The sequence below is a fragment of the Salvelinus alpinus genome, chromosome 3, assembly GCF_045679555.1.
Source record: "Salvelinus alpinus chromosome 3, SLU_Salpinus.1, whole genome shotgun sequence".
Lineage (NCBI taxonomy): Eukaryota > Metazoa > Chordata > Actinopteri > Salmoniformes > Salmonidae > Salvelinus > Salvelinus alpinus.
Window position 1 is genome coordinate 22,266,784 of NC_092088.1, and position 18,683 is coordinate 22,285,466.

General features: G+C 43.5%; 3 protein-coding genes across 5 annotated transcripts in view; 1 reads left to right on the forward strand and 2 right to left on the reverse strand.

Annotated features, from left to right (window-relative positions):
• Window positions 1-1,699: 1,699 nt before the first annotated feature.
• On the reverse strand, window positions 1,700-7,246 carry twnk (twinkle mtDNA helicase). 2 transcript variants are annotated; one of them, XM_071392077.1, is made up of 5 exons: window positions 7,140-7,246; window positions 3,529-4,919; window positions 3,040-3,280; window positions 2,697-2,946; window positions 1,700-2,371 (listed from the first exon to the last, which is right to left on the reverse strand). In XM_071392077.1, the coding sequence occupies exons 2-5, from the start codon at window positions 4,892-4,894 to the stop codon at window positions 1,988-1,990; spliced, it is 2,241 nt and encodes a 746-aa protein (XP_071248178.1). In that variant the 5' UTR covers window positions 4,895-4,919; window positions 7,140-7,246; the 3' UTR covers window positions 1,700-1,987. The 2 variants fall into 2 exon arrangements, with proteins under 2 accessions (XP_071248178.1, XP_071248180.1); XM_071392079.1 differs by lacking the exon at window positions 7,140-7,246 and adding an exon at window positions 5,662-5,784.
• A 130-nt stretch (window positions 7,247-7,376) lies between these two features.
• On the forward strand, window positions 7,377-8,821 carry mrpl43 (mitochondrial ribosomal protein L43). The gene is made up of 3 exons (XM_071392080.1): window positions 7,377-7,669; window positions 7,869-7,975; window positions 8,274-8,821. Exons 1-3 carry the CDS (start codon window positions 7,539-7,541, stop codon window positions 8,489-8,491), a joined length of 456 nt encoding a protein of 151 aa, XP_071248181.1. The 5' UTR covers window positions 7,377-7,538; the 3' UTR covers window positions 8,492-8,821.
• Window positions 8,822-12,239: 3,418 nt separating this feature from the next.
• LOC139570302 (semaphorin-4G-like) overlaps window positions 12,240-18,683 on the reverse strand; it is a 33,793-nt gene continuing 27,349 nt past the window's right edge. The window contains exons 15-16 of one of the 2 annotated variants that reach the window (XM_071392076.1): window positions 16,126-18,250; window positions 12,240-12,376 (exon numbers count right to left, since the gene is read on the reverse strand). In XM_071392076.1, the coding sequence (XP_071248177.1) occupies window positions 17,220-18,250 (1,031 nt within the window). In that variant the 3' untranslated portion in view covers window positions 12,240-12,376; window positions 16,126-17,219. Of the gene's footprint in view, window positions 12,377-16,125; window positions 18,254-18,683 lie in introns of both variants that reach the window. The other variant, XM_071392075.1, reaches the window with a different exon arrangement.

Below are 18,683 nucleotides of genomic sequence, written 5' to 3' on the forward strand. Positions count from 1 at the left end.
ACTTCGACAGCAGTAAAGCATTCACATGAAAAGGCACATTAAGAAAAACCTCAGAACCGAGGGGGGAAATTATGTAATGAAAAACCTAGCACCAAATCTGCCCAGAAACTGTCTCCCCTGCTGCTGTCTCAGCAAAGCTGTGTGTCACACTAAAATTGCTCCCTTCTCCATTGCTTGTGTTCAGCAATGAGTGGATGATATCCTGTTGGTTTTCCCTACTTCTCAAGCCAAGTACAGCATGCGACTCCGTGGTTAGACTACAGGAACACAATACCATTTTGGTAGGGGGATGATTCGCTGTGCTTAGAACAATATTTTAGTTCCAGCAGCTGCCCAGAGAGCTCAGGTGGACTACAGGCCATGTGTTTAAACAGTGTGTCTTGCCAGCCAGGAGCTTCCTAGGACTGCTCTATGTAGGGAAGACCACTAGTGGATCTGACAGACTCCACAGTCTTATCATTTCAATCCTGAGAGAAGAGGAACAATACTATGAAACACAGAGACGAACCCCGATATCCCTGTACTGTACATCAATCTGAATATCATGAGAATCCCTGACATGGAATGCACGTTAAGGAATAATTGAGTGTTCTTTAGTGAGTATCTAATGTAGAAACACATGGTCCGTGTCGAGGTCGGTTTAAAAATGTCATGTTGTTATGACATTGGGACACAGTACATCAGGGGTGTCGGACAATGTTTCAGTAGGGGGCACAAACCTGATTATTCTCATTCGGACGCTGGTATTACATAAACGTACTAAGCTGTAGGTTAGCTACATAGGCCTACTGTAAATAAATCACTCGTGAGTATGCATGAAACTCACAGCACACTATTGTGATGAATCACAGGCACCCTCTGGGCATCAGAATTGGAGATGCAGACGTTTGACATGAGCGCTTGACGTTTTAATGAGGCAAACAAGCAGCAGCACTATATCTGTGTTCAGTAGAGGGTAACATTCACATTCTGCAACAATCCACGTACAGTGATGGCGCTTATCCTTGTGGAATACTGTACCTCAGAAGTCCTAGCTCCTGTTATGACAGTATACTGTTACTATATAACAATACGTTTAATAACATGGACAGTCAAGGGTTTGGATTAACGGAATTTAGCTTAACGGAATTTCACCACCTTTGAAATGGGGAAAAGCAGACATAACAGTACAGTAGTAGAAATATAAAAACTGTCAGAACTTCATTTCGGTAAGTCAACTATCTTTCAACTATTATTTTAAAGTAGCTGCCCAGTGAAAATATCACTTTTAAAAGTTAATATTCTGTTAACTCATATGCAAATAAGGTTGTTGACTTGTCCTATATTTGAATTTGTGGCCAATGCATAAATTGAAGAAAAAAACAAATAAAACCATCTCAAACTTATATCTCAAACATACAGTTTCAAAATGCTTGCTATTTCCTCATAGAATATGATGTCATCGCCCTGAGGCGGATGAGCTGGCCAATCAGTGGTTTAGAGGAGGATGAGCTGGCCAATCAGTGGTCTACTTGAATGAATATCTTATGACCATTATACGCCCACACCATTCTGTTGTTGGGGTACGCCTACACCATTCCAACACAAAAAAAGCTGCTTTTCAACATACTTAATTACAATTTTTGTTTGGAAAACTATTTCCCTCATATTGTAAGTATTAATAATCATTTCATAGAAATCTGGAAACACTGGATAGTCACTTCAAGTGTCAATACTGTACTCTTCAATGGTCATTCATTGCCAACATCCATATCATACTAATGTTATTTTACATAGCTCTTTTCTCCTTTAGATAACATCCCATCTTTCTGTGACATAAGTAAGCACATTTTCCAATCAGGTGACAAATCATCAATATTAAGCAATACCTTTTCCTTCATTTTATGATACTGTACCATAAATTAAGTCCCAATACCTTTCTGTCATTTCAAATCATTATACACTGAGACAATGTTCTTTGCTTAGATCAATGAGTGAAGTCTTTTCTCTATGGCTGTTTCTTCCCCTCGCCCTCTGGTGTGCCCTTCCCTGCTGCAGGACTCTTAACAGCTCTGGGAGTTTTGGTAGCTTTGGGTGGCCTCTCCAACTTCACTAGTTTCTCCTTTTTAACCGTTGTCTCCTCCTTCTTTAGAGTTTCTCCTAAAGACTCCTCATTATCTGACCCCTCCCCCTTGTCACCTTTGACCTTTCTCAGCTTGTGCTTGCCCTTGACTGGGGCGGAGAAAGTGAGCGAGGCCTTGTTGAACTCCAGAGGGAAAATGCCCACGTCTCCGTCGAAGCGGTTCTTGGCCACCTGGAGGGACCTCCGGCCAGGGCATGTCACCAGCTTCTTCTCCTGCAGGATGAGCACGTTGTCCGCCTCCTGGCTGGCCTGGTAGACAGGAATTTCAAAGGTTACTAGTACCAACACATATAGGTTAAAAATACATTGGTGACAATGTGTGTTATGGTGAATCTCTTTGATTGAAAAAGAGTGCGGGTCTGTGAAACTAATAGATATACAGTACATGGAACTGTTTTTGATAATGTTGTCACAAGCACCACCTATCGATCAAACATAGCGATGCGCCCAACAGAATGACAGGTGTAATAAAAGCACTCAATGCTTTAAAGAGGCAAACAAGGAAGCCGCGTTATATTTATCTGTCTACATTTATATTGACATGTTTCAGTATTAGATTTAACCCTGTACTCACCTTGGCTGTTCCAAAGATGGACGCTGTCTGTAGTTCTCTGTCGTCCTCCTCTTTCCTGGGGTGAATGATCAGAGTGACGTGACAGCTGCTGTTGGTGGCAAACTTCCTGAAAGCTCCGATAATGTGGTCCTGGACGGCAAACTTGTCTACAGAGAGGTGCTCCTGGCCCATCATGAACTGCAGGTTGTCAATGATCACGTGACTGATGTCGTAAAGGTAGACAGCGTGTTGCATGGTGTCCAGCACAGCTCTGCAGAGGGAGAGAGGAGGAAGTTATTTACAACTCAAGCTGTACAGTACATCTACTGATTGACATATCACTCAACACTTTCAGAGGACTCACTTGACGTTCTGCTGCCCATGGAAGGTCATGAAATAGAGGGGCAGGTCCTCGAACCTGTCGGCCCACGAGTCGTACTGGTCCAGGTTCTCCTCCAGCCTCTGCATGGCGAACTGGGTCAGCATGATCTTGGCCAGGCGCACGTTGTTGATCTCAAAGCTGCCCCACAGCGTGTTGACGCCCTGCATGCACAGGTCCAGGGCAAACTCACTGATGAAGGTGGTCTTGCCGCTGCCCGTGGGTCCTGGAGGGGAGAAGAAAAAAAAGGGAGGAGAGGTACGTTAAAGTTAGAGCCACTATCAACATAGTCTGGTAGCAGATTGATTATTTGCTTTTGTTTTGACTTACACAGTAAAGAAATATTCTCACTCAGTCTAGTGTCAGGTTAAAAATCAACCCCAATTTGAAGCATATTCTACCATAACTGGCTATATACGTCTGTGTAGAACAACATGATCAAATGACAATATGTCATCCTACTATACGCTATACCTGTGAAGACTGTCAGTTCCCCTTTGCGATGACCCTTCATGATCCTGTTGAGCTCTGGAAACCTGATCCATTTCACCCCAGCCACCTGTTCCGTGTTGGCAAGCTCCCCGTAGACGTCCTCCCTGAGCTGCCTGAACGACACAATGGACTTGTGGGCGGCGGGGATGGAGGATTTGACGATGCGGGCCAGGTTCCTGCCCTGGAACAGGGCCTCCAGAGGACAGGGCTGGAACTCCCCCGGGCGCACTAGGGAGCAGCGCTTAAGACCCAGCTTTCTGGAGAAGATCTTGGAGGCCTCCCAGGAGCGCATGTCCCCTCCCAGCCACAGGGTGACCCGCTTGAACTGCTCCAGGTAGGGCAGGAGAGCTGGGGGCAGGGTGTTAACACCCCGGGGCAAAGCCACGCTGGGCAGGCCTGTGGCCTGGCTCACTGCCAGGGTGTCCACCTCCTGGCCTGTCAGCACCACCTCAGAGTCCATGCGTCCCACCAGAGGCAGTCCAAACAGGTTGTGGTAGGAGCCAGCCTTGGGCACCGTGGCCTCGGTATAAGCCACCGTCCCGCCCTCCATGCTCTGGGCGGATAGCAGCTTGACGCCTCGCAGGCTGGAGTCCCTTCCACCAAACCAGGGGAACACCAGGCTCTTGGTGGGCTTGAATAACCTCACCGCAAACTTTTTGAGCGTGGCGTTGGAGATCTTGCTGATCTGGAACATGGTTTTGACTAGCTGCGCCTCCTCGTCAGGGAGGTCTGAGAAGGGCACGGCACTGGACCAGATCCTCTGCACCTCCCTGAGCTCCTGTTCATTCTCCTCCCGCTCCTCCTGGCTCTCGGGGTAGCCCAGCAGCACGTGAGGGCTGAGGGAGGCCTGGCCCTCCTTCTGCATCACCTCCAGGCAGTCCTGCAGGTCCTCCCAGCTCCCCTCCACCAGGGTCTCCTTGCACAGAAATTGGCCTGTGGTTTTGTCAATGAACATTGTAAAGCTCTCCCTCCCTGTATCCGCAGGGACACCCACAGCCGAGTCCAGGAACATGCTGGGGGCGTGCAAGCAGCTGTAGCCATCGTGGAATGGGATGTCTTTAGAGCGTAGATATTGTTTGATATCGGTCACTGTAATAGGGTCGACAGGAAAGTCTAGGATAGACTTGGTATCCTTTTTGTAGCTCCTGGTACAACTGATTGACAATGACATCCCCCATAGTTGTCCCTGAGAATAGTATGACGGAATAGCAAATCTTGGGGTGTGTGGCTTGGTTAGGATTCTGACAAGGGAGGAAGAGAGGCATCTTTGGGGAGGCAGCCTTGAGGTGCTGCGGGCTGCCACCTGCAAGAGACAGGTGGTCCCTTTCAGGAACCAGCTCATCCACATTTGTTACCTGTTCAAGACATTGGACCTGAAACATACAAAAGAAAGGATTACACAACCAGCAAGGAAAAACATAGCTACGCTAATCAGTTAGCTAGCAAGCAACATACTGTACATTAGAGATCCCAAATACATTCAGCCGCGGGACAATTTTTTTATTGAGCGTATAGTCAGGGCCGGAACCAGGGTTTATGTTAGCAGTTAATTGCCGGCCTTTGCCCCCCCCCCAGAAAAGAAAAGCAGATAAATAAAACTGTTGCTCGCCAAAATGACCGGGAAAAAATTACATGGCAAAATAATGCTTTTAATTCATTGATGGAAATACCAGTTGATGGAAATACATTTTACCTTCATGCTTATAGGTCTATAGGTTAATTAGCATTATTTAGTGGAATTAAATTGGTCTGTGTGTATTTTCGTAATTCATCATGTATCTTATTTATCCAACACAACTATCACACACACACACAAGCCTTTCACAACCATAAGACCAACTAAAAATTAATTTATTTCATCAAAATAGTTTAACCTGCTTTTTATTTGACTTTCAAGTATCTATGAAAATGCCTTTTTTTGTTACAAATTTAACTAGAACTATGCATAATGCACTAACTTCTTGTAGCAGGCATCTGGCTACAGAAAATGAACACTGGTCTCATCAACAACCTCAAGGCCTCGTGCTAGTGATTAGCCAGCTAATCTTTATATTTCAAGTTTAGCCAACTTGGATCTATTTGCTAGCTAGCAAAGTTGAACTGTTATGAACACACCCTTCTGTCTGTCTCCAACTGTTTGAAAAGCATGTTAGGCTGTCCACTTCAGCACTCAGCAGTCCCGTTCTGTGAGCTTGTGTTGCCTACCACTTCACGGCTGAGACGTTGTTGCTCCTAGACGTTTCCACTTCACAATAACAGCACTTACAGTTGACCGGGCAGCTCTAGCAGGACAGAAATTTGACAAACTGACGCGTTGGAAAGGTGGCATCCTATGACGGTGCCACATTGAAAGTCACTTAGCTGTTCAGTAAGGCCATTCTACTGGCAATGTTTGTCTATGGAGATCGCATGGCTGTGTGCTCAATTTTATACACCTGTCTGCAGTGGGTGTTGCTGAATTCACTAATATATACTTTTGTATATATAGTGTATCTCAAATGGCCGGTAAATCTAAATTTTCCAGGTCACCCAGTCCGGCGCCACATTTTCCTAATGGAAACCATGGCCAGAACATATAATTAATTTGTACACTGCAAATTGACCACAAGAAGCCCAAACAAATATAGTTAGTATTTGACAAAAATAAAATAATTTCTTGATAACATTTGTTTACGATTCCATAGCTATGTCTCTCTATTTATGCTGGAAATACTTGGGAACAGATTTCCTAAATAAAAATAGCTTAGAACAGATTTCCTGGGGATTTTTGTCTTTTGTGTTATTTATTTTGCTCAGAAAACTTGGGGCCAAATAAAATCTATTTCGGCCCGCCAATTGGAGAACCCTGCTGTACATTAACCACTAGATCAGGGGTAGGCAACTGTTCCTGGAGGGCCGCAGGTACTGCAGGATTTTGTTCCAACTAGGCACCACACCTCTGACCAACTGAGATAATAGATCAGTTAAATGACTGCCTAAATTTAACACACCTGGTCTTCCAGGTCGGTTAAATCAATAACACGTGGCACTCCATAACCAGGGTTACCTACCCCTGCACTAGATTGCTGGTTGTTGTTAACCAGCTAACTACCGGTTTCCACTGGCTATATTGTAAACATTCATGGGGGGAAAAAATAGCTTTTTGGTCTTAATTTAAGGTTAGTCATAAGGTTTGCTGTGTGGTTAAGTTAAAATCACATGTTAAGATAAATTGTATAAATTGGTGTGGTTTATGACTTAGTGCTGTGGTAATTAGCTAACTGACGTTAGTAATGTGTGACCTAAGCTAGCTAGCAACATTTTTACAGGGGTGTCAAACTCAAGACCTAGACAACCAGATGAGGGGAGTTCTTAACTAATCAGTAACCTTAATTCATCAATCAAGTAATGTTACTTGATTGACGAAGGGAGGAGCGACATACCACAAACACTCGGCTCTGCATGGAATGAGTTTGACACGTGATTTAAGAGGCCAAAAAGGAAGGCAGAAGTGGACAAAAGCGAGGTTGCGGTAGCTTTAACCTTTTATATTGATATGCATCCCCGCATACATTCTTTCAAATTAAACAAAAATTATAATGATGCACACCAACCTTTTCTTACATTTCTTCTCCCATGCATGCTTTTGTGGGCTTTTGTTGCGTTATAAAAATACGTCCGTGTGAAACAAAGCCATCAAACCAGTACTCTAATCGCATACACAAATCATACAAAGAGAACGCTTTGATTGTAATTTTGTGATTGATAAATCTATTTTATATTCATATTTGATTATTTTTTACATCAAAAATCCATCTGAAATGTATAACATGTATAAATGAATTCAACATTTATTGAATCCTGTGTTTGTCTTTCCGCCCGGACTTTTCACTTGACGGACTGCATGTTCTTCTCATGCCCGTCAAATTGTCCTTTAGCTACCTAGTCCATGGAAGTTAAACATACACATTTTACATTTATATAGATGTCAAAGTATTTATCAATATTTCAAAATGACATCTAGAGGCACCCCGAGTCGCTTCCTACAAAGTGTTCTGCAAAACGGGGTGGGTCGGTATGTTTGTCAACTGAAGCGCATTTCCCTCATCTTCTCCAAGAATGGACAGAGCTCTCTGGGAGCCAGGTTAGTGTCATAAAGCTAGCTAGCTCTCTAGCCTATGTGGTTAGTTACCATTTATTATCTAGTGTGCTTTCTATGCCTGTGATATGTGGTTGTCCCACCTATTTATCTTAAGATTAATGCACTAACTGTAAGTCGCTCTGGATAAGAGCATCTGCTAAATTAATAAAATGTAAATGATTATCAACAAATCCTTTCTTAGGGAATTCATCGAAGAAGGAGTGGTGGATTTTGCCCAAAATAACCCTGGAACCGTTGTCTACGTATCTCCTCAGTCATGCAGGATCCCTAAAATTGTTGCGGAATACTGTAAGTGTGAATTGCATGATATTTTGTATGGAGAAATGTGTTAACGTCGATGTATTAAATATTGTTCCGCCATATCAGAATTCACTGCTACAGTAATATGAACGCGTCACATTTTTGTGGATGCATTACACAAACATTACGGTAGGTGGCGCCAGAGCCATGTTCTCTGTCATTGAGTGTGACATTGAAAACCAATGTCGTTGTATAGAATATTTTTTAAATTAATTTTACATTACATTGTTTGTGATTATTGCAGTTTGGATATTCACGTGATGCAGAATGTGCCTTTTTCCTGCAGTAAACGGCAATGTGAAGGAGGAAGCCATCACAAGCAAGACGTCTCAACAGATCGTAGAGTTAATAACCAAACTGACCAACCAGTCTGGCCTGGATATCATTCGTATCCGCAAGCCCGTCCACACAGACAGCCCCAGCATCCAGGGCCAATGGCATCCCTTCACCAACCGACCCCTGTCCATTGGACCAATCGGACCCCAGAAACAGCAGACCAACTGAAGACTGTGAAACCTCATAATACTGGCAATATTTTTGTCTGTTATCGTCACCCTCATCAGTGGTAGAACGACTACAAGTCAGGTATCCACTCTCCACAGAACTGTCCATGGCAGACGAGCCATTGTGTTTCTGAAACACCTGAATCACCAGATATGTTATAGCATATCTGCCCTTTTTCGTTTGAACGAATTTTGCACAGTTATCAGAGGCTTGTCAACTGGTATCAGTGGTGTGCATACAGAATAGTTTGTGTGTCCAAACCAGTATTTCAAACTGCTCACTGCAGCTGTGTTTTACGAATAGAATAAAGTGGTCAATGTTTTAGACTCAGAAGTGACTATTTTGTGATCATTTGGGAGGGGGTAATTTAAGAACCTGGGAGGCTAGGTATTTACATGGATGATCATTTAAACTGTTCAAGCGTTTGAATCAGTCGACTGAGTTCTCTGAAAGATACATCAAAATAATTACAGATGACTACGACAGACAATCCTAGACACATTGTAGAGATGTTTATTTTCCATGGCATGTAGCAGATGTACTCATTTACATCAACAGCAGTGTTTCAAGTTGCCATTACTTACACCACAGTTCAGACAGAATCTCAACTCACAAAATGTCTGCGAATCACCAAAACCATCTAAACAGTGTGGAATGACCCAGAAACATATGGCTCTTGAACGTCTCTATCAGCTACCCATCAATAAGAGAACAGTGAATGTCCCCAACGACTTGACTGTAAGCATGTCTTGTATGAACTCCGTGTTGATTGTCTGCCGATGACAACATAGCTGTGGGTCGTGATGTAAAATATGTGGTCAGATAGGATTTCTGGTTGAACTTGATGGATGAGTTACAGACGGGTTGCGTGTGACTGGTCACAGGAAAGGAAATAGTATAAACCGAAGGTTGATTGTGTAAAATGCAAAGGGTGCGTGACTCATGAGTGTGGAAGGGAAGAGGAAGTGTACCTGTGACTGCAGAGCAATTACAGTCATGTGGTCATGTGTTAGCAATTTGTTTGGTGACCAAAGAGAATGGCATTACATTTTCCGGTTGTGTAGTCAGTGTTATAGATTTATAGTTTCAACAATTCATAAAATGTGAAATTGTGCCTCTATTCATTCTGGTTCGTTTTTGGACGGTTACCTGTCAGAATGTAGGTTGGACTTAAAACAGGAGATGATGTTAACCTTAATTGAATCCACTTAACTTCATACTAGTTAAGTTATTTAAGTTGGGAAAAATGAGAAGTCTGTTATTCTAAGAACATCTGCTGAACAGACTGCTGTTTGTTTTTCTATGGATTGGAGTTGGGTTGCCACTAGTATTAACATAGCTAATTATCACACACCGATTACAGGCAGCAGAGACTGACCAGATTAGAGTTCTCACATCACATTTTTCCCCCCCAACGAGAACTGTCAGAGCTTGACTGACACTACGGGTGTAAAAGCTCTATATAAAGATTGCTGTTGCTTAGTTACGGCCCTAGACGCGCCACTCAGACTTGCCTTTTTTCCCACCAGTCTTTCAGCCTGTGCTGTACCCCCATACCCTGTCACAATCATATGTGTGAGTTACTCACAATGATATGTTGAGCAGTCTGTGGAGAAAACAGGGTCGTGTTCATTAGGTTCCAAAACGAAAGAAAATACTAAAATAGGGAGGGACTACCGGTCTTTGCATTGTATAAAATGTTTTCCATTGCGTGTCCTAATGAACATGACCAAGGCCTTGATTATCATCATCACCCAACAGCAATACTATTGGGTGTCATGCTGTCGAGACAAAAGGACGCCGTTGGAACATGTTTTGCATAATGCTGTACTGTACTGACTTCACCCTTGGGAATTGACACACAGGATTATTTCCAGTCAATCTGATGCAAAATAGTGTTTTTTTAACCTTTACGGGTAGTTGCACAAAACAGTTACAACATACAGTACCAGTCAAAAGTTTGGACATTCCTACTCATTCAAGGGTTTTTCTTTATTTGTACTATTTTCTACATTTGTAGAATAATAATAAAGACACCAAAACTATGAAATAACACATATGGAATCATGTAGTAACCAAAAAAGTGTTAAACAAATCAAAATAGATTTTTGATTCTTCAAAGTAGCCACCCGTAGCCTTAATGACAGCTTTGCACACTATTGGCATTCTCTCAACCAGCTTCACCTGGAATGCTTTTCCAACAGTCTTGAGGGAGTTCCCACATATGCTGAGTACTTGTTGGCTGCTTTTCCTTCACTCTGGGTTTTTACCCCTTTTTCTCCCCAATTTCGTGGTATCCAATTGGTAGTTACAGTCTTGTCTCATCGCTGCAACTCCTGTACGGACTTGGGAGAGGCGAAGGTCGAGAGCTATGCATCCCTCCCCTAACCCGAACCATGCTGGGTCAATTGTGCGCTGCCCCATGGGTCTCCCGGTCACGGCCGGCTGTGACAGAGCCTGGACTCGAACCCAGAATCTCTAGTGGCACAGCTAGCACTGCGATGCAGTGCCTTAAACCACTCCACCACTCGGGAGGCCTAAATTAACTTAACAAGGAACACCTGTTAATTGAAATGCATTCCAGGTGACTGCCTCATGAAGCTGGTTGAGAGAATGCCAAGAGTGTGCAAAGCTGTCATCAAGGCAAAGGGTGGCTACTTTGAAGAATCTCAAATATAAAATATATTTTGATTTGTTTAACACTTTTTTTGGTTACCATGATTCTATATGTGTTATTTCATAGTTTTGATGTCTTCACTATTATTTTACAATGTAGAAAATATTAAAAATAAAGAAAAACCCTGGAATGAGTAGGTGTGTCCAAACTTTTGACTGGTACTTGTATGAGAATTGTATTTTCTCCTCAAGTGCAATGATGCCCAAAGAATTACGCATGACATGGCCAATTACATGGCTGATAAAATACTAAGTAGATTGTGAAGTAGTAGTCATATCTACATCGAACCAGAAAACAACACAACATGGATGTAACACATTGATGTAACACTTTACAAGGGTATACTGAATCTCCTTATGTACAGAGCAAGAAAAGTCCTCGAAAGAGGTATAACGCAAATGAATCTTTTAGTCATTGTTCACTCAAATGTATTCTGTAGGTGATGTGGAGTTAAAGGCCCAGTGCAGTCAATAATTCAATTTTTCTGTGTTTTATTTATACTGTATTTCCACACTGAGGTTGGAATAAAACTGTGAAATTGATGATAATTCCCTTTTAGTGTAAGAGCTGTTTGAAAAGCCTGCCTGAGTTTTCAGCCTTTTTTGGTGGGATGGAGTTTTGGCCTGCCTGGTGACATCATAGTTAATAGACCAATAGGAAAGAGTTCCAAACCTCTCTGCCAATAACAGCTAGTTTTCCCCTCCCCACTTAGACCACTCCGAGAGTCATAGCAACATTCTTGCTTGAGAAATTGCCCTTTGCTAAGAAGCTATTTTTGTTTCTTTTCAATCGTTTTGACTGAAAACAATCACAGTAAGGTACTTCATTGTTACCTAGAAATTATTTGATATTGAGATAAAAACGGCTGCACTGGGCCTTTGTCTAAACCTCCATTTGAATGTTGTCATGTCTGTACAGTGTGACGTGAGCGAGTATGTTTGTTGAAATAAGTGTTCCACAGTGTTTATGGGGGCATACAGCATATACTGGAGGTGCGTATTTGACTGTAGTAGCCAGCATATTTTCCAATTGACCATAAGTAGTAAGCACACTACAATAACCATATGCCATTGGAGATTTCACGTGCTGATCGTCCTTCTGTGTGTTTTGAGCAGACATTGGCTCAGATCATCAGGGTTCCTCACACACTCCTTCCATCCATCTTCTCCATCTCTTCTGAGATCAATGTGATCTGGCTTCTTGCATATCTAAAGACAGATTCAATATAAGACAGCGGACATAAAGACTTAATACGGCAGTAATACACTCTACATATACAGTATGTCTGTTTTTTAGTTTTGGTTTTGAACTAACTTCTCTCCGTTAAAACTTTCAACATAACTTGACAGCATCAGTGAATCACCTCTAATGAGAAATGACATGCCCTACAGTATAAATGCCCAGTTTGTCATAAATGTCCAGTTTGTTCTTTCAACTTTGAATGTTCTATTCATAGGATGAGTGAACATGCTCAACTACCCTCATTTGTGTGATTGCACTTTCGATACATCAATATTTATTTGACATGACAAGATAATAAGATAAGCAAAACACATTCATCAGGCTTGCTTGACCCCTGCTGTAGACAAGCTTTTGTACAACATCAATATAACGCTCCTGTGACATTGTGTTCTTTACACTTCCACCGAGACACGTTGTGAAAACGGCATGTGTAATGAAACACATATCAGCGCAGAAATATTCTAAACAACCAGGTTCTGCTCGGCTATTAATGACCAATGGGGAGATGGCATGTCTTTGTTATAGCCCAGCACTACAACACCTGATTCAACATAAATCATTGCCAAGCTCTTGATTAGTTGAATAGGGTGTTTTCATTAGTGCTGGGCGAGAACACAAACATGCACACGCTGTGGGTCCTTCCAGGCCCAGGGAACAGGATTTAGGAACACTGCAGTAGCCCCTTTCCAAAGACAAGGTCACAGGCACTGTTTATAGGCCAGGCTTAATTGATTGGGGTGCTATCATGGAGGTTTGTGAACTCAGCAGGGTCCTTTAGGGCAGGGTTTCCCAAACTCAGTCCTGGGGCCCTCCCTGGGTGCACGTTTTGGTTTTTGCCCTATCGCTACACAGCTGATTCAAATAATCAAAGCTTGATGATGAGTAGGTTATTTGAATCAGCTGTGTAGTGCTAAGGCAAAAACCAAAACATGCACCCAGGACCAAGTGTGGGAAACTAAGGGAGAGGGGGAATGAGAAAAAAGGAGGGCAGGAGGGGATGATGATACTGTAATGTGGAGAGAACAGGGAATGGAAAAGGGAGGATATAATGACAGAGAGAAAGAGAGGGAGGGAATAAAGGTAGGGGGAGAGGGTTAGGAGGAGGAGGAGCGGGAAACCTCTTGGTGTGCAAAGCAGTTCCTGACAGCCCCCCTCCCACACACAAATACAGACACACACACGCACATATGCACACACCCTCCCTCTCCTACTCTATCAGCTCTCTACATCAATGCCCAGGACACACAGGTCAAATGTTTCCCTGTGCCGCTCGGCCACCTTCGATAGAATCCACACACAAAAGGACAACAAGCCTTCACTTGGTGTCTCTATGGAGTCCAGCCCATGAGCGATGCCAAGCACCGCTGTTACTGTCAGCAATGCAGTAACAGATACACAAACTGGCGCGCTGTGCTGCGAGCCACCAGGGAGCAGCCGGGCAAGAGCTGATTCCACACTTTACTGTGATGAGGAAAGGCCTTTATTTAACACGGCAAGCCTTGACATGCTTAGAGAGTACCGACTGACTGGCTGTTTGTCATCTTGTTCCTATGCTGGATGCAAATTCTACCATATGGCACCATATTCCCTATATAGTGCACTACTTTTGGCCAGAGCCTTATATATTCCCTATAGTGCACTGAAAGTAGTGCACTTCATAGAGAAGGATGCCATTTCAGACACAGATACTTGCTTTGGTCAGAGTGGACTCTCAAGGGAATGAAGCAGTGGAGTAGGTCGTCGCTAGCGGCATGCATTGTGTTTGCGTTGACACCGATGTCACGTAAACATTGAGAGAGCGTTGCGGGTTAAGTAACAATGACGCAGGTCTTTTTTTGTGCGAAGGTCATAGAGCTCATCTGGCATGTGGCCACCAGCTTGGGACAGCAAAGGACACATAGCGCCAACATCAAACTGGGATGGAATCTGGACTGTTTCTTTTATACTGTATTCTTCACACAACTCATTTTACTACATCTACTACTGTATATATCCTTCTTAGTAGGTCTTTTTGGTGTACATAGCCTTCAGAAAGTATTCACAGTCCTTGACTTTTTCCACATTTTGATGTGTTACAGCCTGAGTTTAAATTTGATTACATTAAGATGTTGTGTCACTAGCCTATTCTACCATATGGCACCATATTCCCCATAATGTCAAAGTGTAATTATGTTTTTAGACATTTTTACAAATTAATAAAAAATGAAAAGCTGAAATGTCTTAAGTTAATAAGTATTCAACCCCTTTGTTATGGCAAGCTTAAATAACTTCAGGAGTAAAAATGTGATTAACAAGTCACATAAGTTCCATGGACTCATTCGGTGTGCAATAATAGTGTTTAACATGATTTTTTAATGACTACCTCATTGATGTACCCCACACATACAATTATCTGTAAGGTCCCTCAGTCGAGCAGCAAATTTCAATGGTTACTTTATAACAGTTACAGAGTTGAATGGCTCTGATTGGAGAAAACTGAAAATGGATAAACTTTGTAGGTACTCCATAATATTAACCTAAATGACAGAGTGAAAAGAAGGAAGCCTGTACAGAATAAAAATAGTCCAAAACATGCATTCTGTTTGCAATAAGACACTAAAGTAAAACTGCAAAAAATGTGCCAAAGAAATTTACTTTATCTCCTGAATACAAAGTGTTATGTTTGGGGCAAATCCAACACATCACTGAGTACCACTCTTCATATTTTCAAGCATGGTGGTGGCTGCATCATGTTATGGGTATGCTTGTCATCGGCAAGGACTAGGGAGTTTTTTATGATACAAATAAATGGAATACAGCTATAAGCACAGGCAAAATCCTAGAGGAAAACCTGGTTCAGTCTCCTTTCCAACAGACACTGGGAGACAAATTCACCTTTCAGCAGGAAAATAACCTAAAACACAAGGCCAAATATACACTGGAGTTGCTTACCAAGATGAGATTGAATATTCCTGAGTGGCCTAGTTACAGTTTTGACTTAAATCGGCTTGAAAATCTATGGCAAGACTAATCTATGCCTGTCTAGCAATGATCAACAACCAATTTGACAGAGCTTGAAGAATTGTAAAAAGAATAATGGACAAATATTGTACAATCCAGGTGTGCAAAGCTCTTAGAGACTTACCCAGAAAGACTCACAGTTGTAATCGCTGCCAATGGTGATTATAACATGTATTGACTCAGGGGTGTGAATTCTTATGTAAATAAGCTATTTCTGTATTTAATTTTCAATACATTTGTAAAAATTTGTAATAACACGTTTTCACTTTGTCATTATGGGGTATTGTGTGTAGATTGGTGAGAAAAATATATATTTAATCCATTTTGAATTCAGGCTGTAACACAAAAATGTGGAATAAGTCAAGGGGTATGAATAGTTTCTGAAAGCTCCGTACATACGAATAGATTGCATTTGGATTACCGATACAGTGTTATTTGAGATTGTTATCTGATTCGTTCTAGTTTTTAATTGTTTGATATTTGTACTGCACCGTTAGGAGCTAGTAACACAAGCATTTCGCTGCACCCGCTATAACATCTGCTAAACTGTGTAAATCAATATGTCTGCCGCAATCGCCTTCATCTGCTGATGTTTGGTAGTGGTGGACTTTGACTTTGAAAAAAAGGTTTGAATGACAGTGACAATGTGCATGTTCATAGTAATTGAGAAGTATTTCAACAACACGTGCAGGGCACAGCTTTCTCTCAGTCTTACCTTTGCCTTCTGGTCTCCTGTTGGGCTCACACATCTCTGGCAATCAGATCCATCATCAACATCATCATCACTCAGTTTCTCTGATCAATCTGACCAGAGATCAGTCATTAACGATTGTCTTCATTCTTTAATGATAGTCTTCATCCCGCCAAGCTAAGATAAAACCTGCCGTCTATCCATACTGCTGTTTTCCCCCTTTGACACAGTCCGACGCTAACAACACAAAGATGCTAAAAAGTTCCATTTCAATTTGGTTTCGGTGCAACCATTTCAACTGGCATTATTTCAACAGGTTGCTACTGATGGCTGCCACGCGATACTATTGCTATTTACATAAGCACAAAAGAAAACGAAGATAAGTGTGTGGTATTAAGTTATGACTGAAATGTATTATTTGTCCAACCATATTTGCTCTCATATGAAGTTCTGTAGGCCTGGGGCAATAAGAGCCGTCTTAGACGTGTATGGCACTAAACTACCGTACCCATTGTTCTCCAAACTCAATAGTTTAGACGATGGTCTATAATGTTCATACCGGATTTGGTAGTTCCTCACAGTCTTACGTTCATCACCATCTCACTTCATGGTCGTTGGTCATATGACCTGGGCTCTCATCGTCCCGTGTCCGACGATACACCACAGCACTCGCTGTCAGTGTGTCTGCTGACCAGACCATCACTGACCCTACTTTCCCAATAGGGTAAGGATCTGAGGTAGGATTGTAACTAACTTGTGTATATGTATCATGTATGTGACCTTAAGTCCTTGAAAGTCAATCAAAGGGTCCATGTAATAGTACAATGTGTGTCCAAAATGGTTACCATGACTATATCAATGACTGCTCCAGTTTGGTAAAAGTCAGAAAGTCTTCTTTACTCCAATGTTCAGTAGTGAAATTACGTGGGGCACCTATCTCGAGTCACAGGAAGCTGCACATTGAGTTTTAGGTATGGATACTCCCACAGGTTGCTTTGACACTGGGTAAACAGCAGCAGTATAATACAAAAGTTTGACCTCCCTGCCTCTTGGGGGCACTCTGGGGTAGTTGGGTTAAACCAATAAACAGATCAATGGGAAAGTGATGGGGGGGGGGGCTAGACAGAGCTCTCGTCTGGCAGCTGAGGGTCCATTTGTGTGTGCTTCCTCTTCTCTAGGATGCGGTTGAGCTCTTCGGTGAACGAGTGGTAGAGGGGAGACGTGCTCCCCTCGGGGTCCGCCGTCTGCCTCAGCAGCACGTAACTGTTGCCGTTCATCTTGCGAAGGACACTGGGTAACGTCGCCGACATCCCGTTGGCGTACTCTGACGATGCGTACGCCGAGGAGGGCAGGGGCGGCGGCATTGGGAGAGGCGGGGCGGGAGGGGCCGGCGACTTCCCCGGAGACCCTCCCCCGGGCACAATCTGAAGGAAGCCGTCGCACACGTCGTCCACGTTAGAAGCCGACAGGGAGCGGCGTCCTCGCTTGCTGTCCTGCCTGCCGTTGCAGTGGATGGACATGGTCTTGAGCTCCAGATGGGAATGGGAGCTCTTCTTCCTCTCGGCTGCGGCCCCTGACTCGGGCAGCCCCTCCTGGGAGTACTTGCGGCCCTGGTAGGGCGCTCGTTTGCAGAAGCTGACGTAGAGCAACACTATGGTCAGCACCAGGCACAGCCCGCCCAGCACAGCCACCAGGGAGATATACATGGCCTCCATGTGCCTGTAGGTCTGGAACTCGGGTCCAAAGGGGAGGGGAGCAGGTGGGGAGGGCAGGGGCTGCTCGGTGGGGCTGCTGGGGGTAAGAGAAGGGCTTGGTGGGGCAGTAGTGGCGGTAGTGGCGGTGGTTGATAAAGTGTTCGTCGTGACTGTTGGCCCCACAGGGAAGGGCAGGTCAGGGTGCACCTTCACCGTGTACAGCCTCACTGGCACCCACACGTCGTTCTCCACGGCGTAGCAGTGGTAGTCTCCACTCTGGTCGGCCCGGGCGCCTATGAGGAGCAGGCCGTCGGTACCCACGCGGTGGCCCGAGTCGAGGTCATAGCCCTGGAGCTCGTGCCCATCCAGGGTCCAGTGCGGCGTGGCCAGGTTGGAGTGCAGCTCGCACTGGAGGAGGATGTCGTCCCCAGACATCACCGTACGCCTGCGGTGGACTACTGATTGAGAGAGAGAGAGAGTAGGAGAGAGAGATGAATACAGAAACAGATGTAAAGAAATGGCAGGTCATATTATCAAAGCAGAGCTAGCAGGACATATTAACCTTTCAGCGTCACTTCTCATCTTTATTCGTAGTAAGCTTCTGAAAGCGGACAGAACCCTGCAATGCAGACAGCTCGATCATCTGACCTCTAATTTAATGTAAGAGGAACTGATTAAAGTGAGTGGAGCATCCCGGGGGAGTAGTAACAGCACTGCACACCTAATGAAATCCCTTAATGGTCTTTAAATGGTTTGGGTTTGCGGGTAAAAGAGCCACATGTCGGAATATATTAATGCTGTGATATCCCTTAAAATAGAACTTGTGTGTGTGTGAATGTACGATGCATGTGTTTGAGAGCGATGAACACACACGTGGTGTGTGAGTGT